The 6,826-nt window shown below is 35.9% G+C and overlaps 1 protein-coding gene across 1 annotated transcript in view; it reads right to left on the bottom strand.

Moving 5' to 3' along the window:
* The window catches only part of LOC103606112 (cohesin subunit SA-1-like), a gene marked incomplete at its 5' end in the record, with an annotated part of 50,546 nt that overhangs the window by 16,918 nt on the left and 26,802 nt on the right, over positions 1 to 6,826 (bottom strand). Inside the window, one exon of the mRNA XM_008590702.1 lies at positions 6,480 to 6,608. Coding sequence (XP_008588924.1) covers positions 6,480 to 6,608 — 129 coding nt within the window. The remainder of the gene's footprint in view (positions 1 to 6,479; positions 6,609 to 6,826) is intronic.

Genomic DNA, 6,826 nt, shown 5'->3' with positions numbered 1-6,826 from the left:
TGTGTATGTGTGTGACTATATGATAACTGTAAGTGTGTGACTATTTGATAATTTTAACTGTGTGACTGATGTAAAAATGTGCCTTTAAAAAAAACCCCTCTAAACTTCAAGTCAGTGCTGCTCTCTTCCGAGACTTTCTTGGAGGGACAGTCGCCAGCCAGCCAATAAAGACTGCCTTTTAAATACTCAATTGGGTATTCTGGTGCCTTTTCCATGTGGCAGCCTCACAACAGAGCATACAGAATTCCTTTCCTAAGAGCATTGCTGAAATCAATGGAGAGCTTGATGGACAGCAAGTAAGAGGGTGCTGATAAGCTCTTTGATACCAGCAGCAAAAAATGACAGAGCAGAGCAGCCAGAAATTTAACAGAGAGAACCAGAGAAAGAGGTAGCTAAGAAGAACCCTCCTGGGATCACAATCAGTCCTGGGAGTTGGATATGTTAATTAGTTTGACTGTAGTAATCATTTTACAACATAGATTTGTATCAAAACATCATGTTGTTATAAACCTTAAATATATACAATTTTTATTTTTTAAAAAAAGGTAGAAACTGCCTCCACTCCCTCTCCGCCAAAAACACTGATTTTTTTATTTCAGGAACTCCAATTGATTTGTTTGAATACACCTTACCAAATCCTCTACTGTGCTCATATTGTTCTGTGACATGCATTTTTACTTTTAATCTTAGCACTGGAAGAATGCTTTATCACCAATCCATGGTGGTTATAAACAGGCTGCTAGGCTAACTTGGCATTTCATATGCTTATTCTTATATAAAAGAAGGATAATATTTGTTGTTATTGCTCTGCTTATGTAATTGCTGTGCTTAAAGAAAGAATATTTTGTTTACAGTTTTCAAATTTGATTTTATTCATTAAATAGATTTGGAACAGTAGAAAAAAATCAAAATCAAAACGCTGGGAGGTGGGAAAGCTACGCACATATGCTAAACTGTACCCACTCATGGGCAAACAGGGCAGGGAACAGGGTAGACTTGAAAGCATTCCTCAAGCCACAGGCAGATTTATCAACATAGGGAGAAAGGCTCACTGGCAAAAGGGGCTTAAGCATAATCTCTAATCCAAGACTGGCTGAACAATAAACTATTGTAACCCAGCAGCAACTCCTAGGAAGTCAGGGGTAAAAATAAAATCACATGCTTTCCTGGTTGGAAGATTGTGCATGCCCAAGGCTGCTCCTATCAGGAGCAATGAGACGATTCTTCCAAGCTGCTGGTTAGTCACTGGCTTAAAACGTGGGGCAAAAAAGCAAACACCCTGAATTATGATAGTAGCCTTCAAGTCACACAAACATCTAACAGTAAATGGTAAAAATCTAACTGGCTAAAGGGGCTTAAGCACAACCTTTGGTCAGTAAGTAGCTTATGCTGACCCAAGGGTGATCCCTAGGTAGTAAAACCAAATCATAGAAACAAGGGAAAAAAGATGTGAGTATGGACACCAGAGACTTGCCAAATTTGATGAAAAACATTAATTTACGCATCCAGAAAGCTCAAGGAACTCCAAATAGGATAAATGCAGAGAGCCACACCCTGACTAATCCTAAGAAAAATGATGAAAGCCACAGATATGATGAAAAACATTAATTTACGCATCCAGAAAGCTCAAGGAACTCCAAATAGGATAAATGCAAAGAGAGCCACACCCTGACTAATCCTAAGAAAAATGATGAAAGCCACAGATGAGAAAATCTTGAAAGCAGTTAAAAGTAACTTACTATATATAAAAGAAATCCAATAGAATTAAGAGGTGACTTCTCATCAGACACAACGGAGGCCAGAAAGCAGTGGGATGACATAGGCAAAGTGCTGAAAGTAAAAAACCGTCTAACAAGAATCTTACATCCAGGGCTGGCTGCTTAGCTCACTTGGTTAGAGCATGGGTGCTGGGGCTGATAACACCAAGGTCAACAGTTTGGATTCCTGTACAGGCCAGCCACCAAAGAAAAATAATAATAAATAATAAAAAAATTAAAAGAATCTTATATCCAGCAAAACTTTATTTCAAAACTTAAGACAAAACAGAAACTCCCAGATAACAAAACCTGAGAGAATTTGTTGCTAGCACACCTGCCTAATAAGGAATACTTCAGGAAGTTCTTTAAGCTGAAAGCAAATGATACCAGAGGGTAATATGAATTTACGTGAAAAACAGTGTCAGTAAAGATAATTACTAGGTAGTTATAAAAGACAATATAATTACATATTTACTTATCCTTCCTTCTCTTACCTGATTTAAAAAATAATTGTATAAAACAATATGTATATTACTGTATTGTTGGGACAATATAGAAATGTAATAGATTTGACAATGAGCACAAAAGAGATGGGTGGAGAAAAGCTGTATTAGAGTAAGGGAAAGATACCAGATGGTAATTTGAATCCACAGGAAGAAATGAAGAGAATCAGAAATGGTAAATGGGAAGGTCAATATAACAAACTCTTTAAATGTATACTTGCTTTCCCTTCTTTTCTCAGCTACTTTAAAAGACATAAGATTATATGAAGTAATACAGCGATGTATTGTTGGGTTTGTAACATACATAGATAAACCATGTATAACAATAAGCATAAAAAAGGGAGGGGGAAAATGGAGTTATACAGAAGTTTCTGTATTTCTTTAGACTTAAGTTAGAATAAATCTGAAATAAACTTTGATAAGATGTATACTGTAAAGCCTACAGAAACCACTAAGAAAATAACTAAAAAAATATAACCAAAGATCACTAAAAGAATCTAAACGTTATGCTAGAAAATATACACTTAATGTAAAAGAAGGTAGTAAAGGAGAAAGACCACCACCATCACCACCCAGAAGACTTATGGAAAACAAAAGTATAATAGTAGAGACTGCGAGGTCGGATTAAAAACAAAAAAAACATGATCCAACTATGTGCTGTCTACATGAAACACATTTAGATTCAAAGTCACAAAGACAGAAAGTGACAGGATAGAAAACATACCATGCAAACTGTAACCAAAATAGAGCTAGAATGGTTATACTAACATATACTAATACTATAGGCAAAATAGACTTTAAGACAAAAATTACTAAAGACAGAGAATGACATTTATTTATTTATTTATTTATTTATTTATTTATTTATTTATTTTTGGTCCTTTTTGAGACCGGCCGCACCGTGCTCAGCCAGTGAGCGCTGTGAGCGAACCAGTCATCCCTATATAGGATCCAAACCCACGGCGGGAACGCTGCTGCGCTCCCAGCACCGCACTCTCCCAAGTGTGCCACGGGCTCGGCCCAAGAGAATGACATTTTATAATAAGTCAATCAATCAGAAAAACATAACTATTAAGAATGTATATACACCTAACAACAGAGCCCCAAAACACATGAAGCAAAAACTGACAGAATTGAGGGGACAAATAGATAATTCAATAATAATAGTTAGAGGCTGATGACAGAAACAAAGCAAGTTTCTAAAAGAAACCTTGCCTTGGGCTGAGTCTCATGATCTCAGTGTAGACATCTTGTTCCATAGGTAAAAATAGTATATAGTTTAGGTTGTGATTCAGTAACTCATGTATAACTTGCTGGCAAACAAACGTCAAAAAGACTGAAGAATGCAGTAGAAAATGCACACAGACATTTTTAGCTTTATGATGTAACTTGTTATTGATGAATATAACTTCTCTATTTTTACCCAATGAAAATGGGACAACTTTGGAATGAGGCATCCCCCTCCCTAGGTACTTTCCTATAAAATCCTGTCAGCTTGTAATAGACTTAGGAGCACTTTCCAGCCCTGTTGGTTTGTGTTTCCCAGGTTGATCCCCATCCTCATGTTTGTTTGGCTCCTAATAAACTTCCCTAAAATTCTTCATTTCTTTTTTTGGGCAACTGGCTGGTATGGGGATCCAAACTCTTTTAACCAACTGAGCTAACCAGCCAGCCCCTTCTCTAAATTTCTTTGCCTCAAAAGCCTTAATTTTGCTTCACAAGACTTTTATACCCAACTTTCAGTAACAGAACTGGGCAAAAGATTAATAAGGAAATAGAAAACTTGGCTGGTATGGGGATCCAAACTCTTTTAACCAACTGAGCTAACCAGCCAGCCCCTTCTCTAAAATTCTTTGCCTCAAAAGCCTTAATTTTGCTTCACAAGACTTTTATACCCAACTTTCAGTAACAGAACTAGGCAAAAGATTAATAAGGAAATAGAAAACTTGAAAACACTATAAACAAAATCATAAACCAACTAGACTGAACAGACATCTACAGAACAAAACTCAACCCAACAACAGAAGAATATATATTCTTCTCAAATACACGTGGAATGTTCTCCAGGACAGACCATATATTGGTCCATTAAATAAGCCTCAATAAATTTAAAGGATTAAAATCAAATAGTGCATGATCTCTTATACAATGGAATGAAATTAGAAATCAGTAACAGAAGGGAATATGGAAATTCACATATATGTGGAAATTAAATAAAATACTCCCGAATAACCAATAGGTTAAAAAAGAAACAAGTTGAAACGAGAAGGTTACTTTGAGATGAATGAAAATAGAAATGCCATTGTAGGGACCAAAAGAAAACTTCCTCTTTGCTCCTGAAGATTCATTAAAAAAAAAAAAAAAATCAACTGTCGATATTTAATTAATATGAAGAAAAGACATTAAAAATTTTATTATTTTAATGTTCTGGGAAGGGGGCAATGCACAAGGGAATTACAGGAGAGTAATTTCCCATTAATCCAATGGGACACAGAAGTTTATATATCACTGTTGAGGCAGGAAGCTAGATAGAAATAAGAGTGGGAGAAGGAAAAACTGGTTATTTGCAAATGGGACAAACCAGTTCCCTGAGCACGCATGCACATGTGCAGAAGCGGAGACAAAGACAATTCCAGACGGGACTCCCTCCGCCCACTACCGCACACACTTCGGGCGCCATTCAGTTAGACCAATGAGTTCCCACCAGCTAGAGTGCCAATCTCTTAAACCAATATGACAGAGACTACGTTCAGGACTCAACCAATGACCAAATGGCACGAATCTAGCTAAGAGGACTTAAAACCCCAGGAATGTAACTGTTGGCACTCTTGAGCACTCTTCTCTTTCGCTCAAGCCCACTGTATTTTCTCCGGAATGTACTTTTCCTTTGCTAAATAAAACTGCTTTTACTTTTCGTTTCTGGCGTGTCTCCTCCAATTATCTGAGACAGTAAGAACCCGGATCTAGCCAGCGGGACCTGGGGTGGGTTCAGGGCCCAAGAACTATGGCCTAGGACCCAGTTTCTCTGGGGCTCTGGGGGAGGTGGTGTCACAGGTGAAAGAAGAAAGGCAGAAGTTAAAGTTAAGCACAGACTGTCTAGTTATGCAAATGAAAACATCACAGCTGCCCTCAGAAAGGAAAGTAGCTAAGGAGGGGCCTCAGAGGATGCTGGCTGTTTGAATTTACAAATGTAAATTCCTTTTCAAAAAAACCAAACAAAACCTGGCCTTCTACCTAATCTTGTTTTTCCAGACTCCCTGAATTAGCCGTCTTGAAATATGTCAAAGAAGTATATTTGGGGATAAAATATTTTGCTTTCCCACACTACATACCAAAACTTACAGGATGCAGTTCAAGTAGTGTTCAAAAAAATGAATAGCTGTAAATGCCTATACTGAAACAGTTTTCAAAACCACTCTTCTCCCCCACCAATACTCAATCAACATCTGCCTTTCTCTGTCACATTACCCCATTTCTGTGCCTGAAACTCTTGTTTATCTGCATGTTTATGTTGTGTCTCCTGCATCGAAACATAAGCTTTAGGACAATATCTGACCATAGTAGGGGCTTAGTAATTTTCTGACTAATAGGAAGTCAACATCTTTCCTTAAAACTATTTATTACTTACATTCATATAAGCATTAACTGTCTCTCCAAATTTCTATTTATTTAGCATATCATTGTAATTGACTCTCCTTCCTATCAATTTATAAAACTTGGGATTAATTACAGTATCATTCTCTTGAAAAGTTTTCTAGTTTGTACTAAATAAAACATCTCATCAAAAATTTCTTTTGAAACTTACATATGTATTTCTTTAAACTGCTATTGATTATCAAAAAAGAAAAAAAAATCAATCTTCTTGAAACAAATGAAATAAAACAAAATACAACTAAAATGAAATTAATATAAAAGAAAAGAAAACAGGGTTCCACAATGGCTAAGCCAATGTTCATACATCTTTGTATTGCAGAATAGGAAATCATTTCTATCTGCTAATTTCATTTTGCAGATTCTAGGGTACTGAAAGGTGAGGGGCAAAAGAATAACTATAAAAGCTTGAGAGAAAACTACAGTTCCTTAAAAAAAACCTAACAACCAAGGCCTAAACTATCAGAATTAATTGCATCTACATGATTACAATTTTTTCAAAAAATAAACATTTAAAATTATAATGGTATCATTATAAAAACCACTTGTCTTGCAAGGTGCAACTTACACAGTCTTTTTGTCCTGTCGAAGAAGTTTAGAAGAAAATTCACTAAGTACTTCAAGAAAAGCCAGATTAGGAGGTGGATATTCTTGTCCTTTCTGATTTTGGTATTTAAAGGCAAATTCTATGCCATCCCTGAAGTAAAAGAAAATAACACCTTATTTTTCCAGATAGATAGTATAGTTCTCTCAATGGGCTAGAATTACAAAGACATTTGGGAAGGTAGTGAAATCATCTCTGAAGGTAGTAAAATCTGCTAAACTGAAATGAAAAATAACATGAATTTACATGACATATTTACATATATATATATATATATATTTTTTTTTTTTTTTTTTTTTTTTTTTTTTTTT

This window comes from Galeopterus variegatus, unplaced genomic scaffold (assembly GCF_000696425.1).
Source record: "Galeopterus variegatus unplaced genomic scaffold, G_variegatus-3.0.2 Scaffold6308, whole genome shotgun sequence".
NCBI lineage: Eukaryota > Metazoa > Chordata > Mammalia > Dermoptera > Cynocephalidae > Galeopterus > Galeopterus variegatus.
Note: the sequence above shows the minus strand (reverse complement) of the source record. Positions and strands in the feature narration are given on the sequence as shown.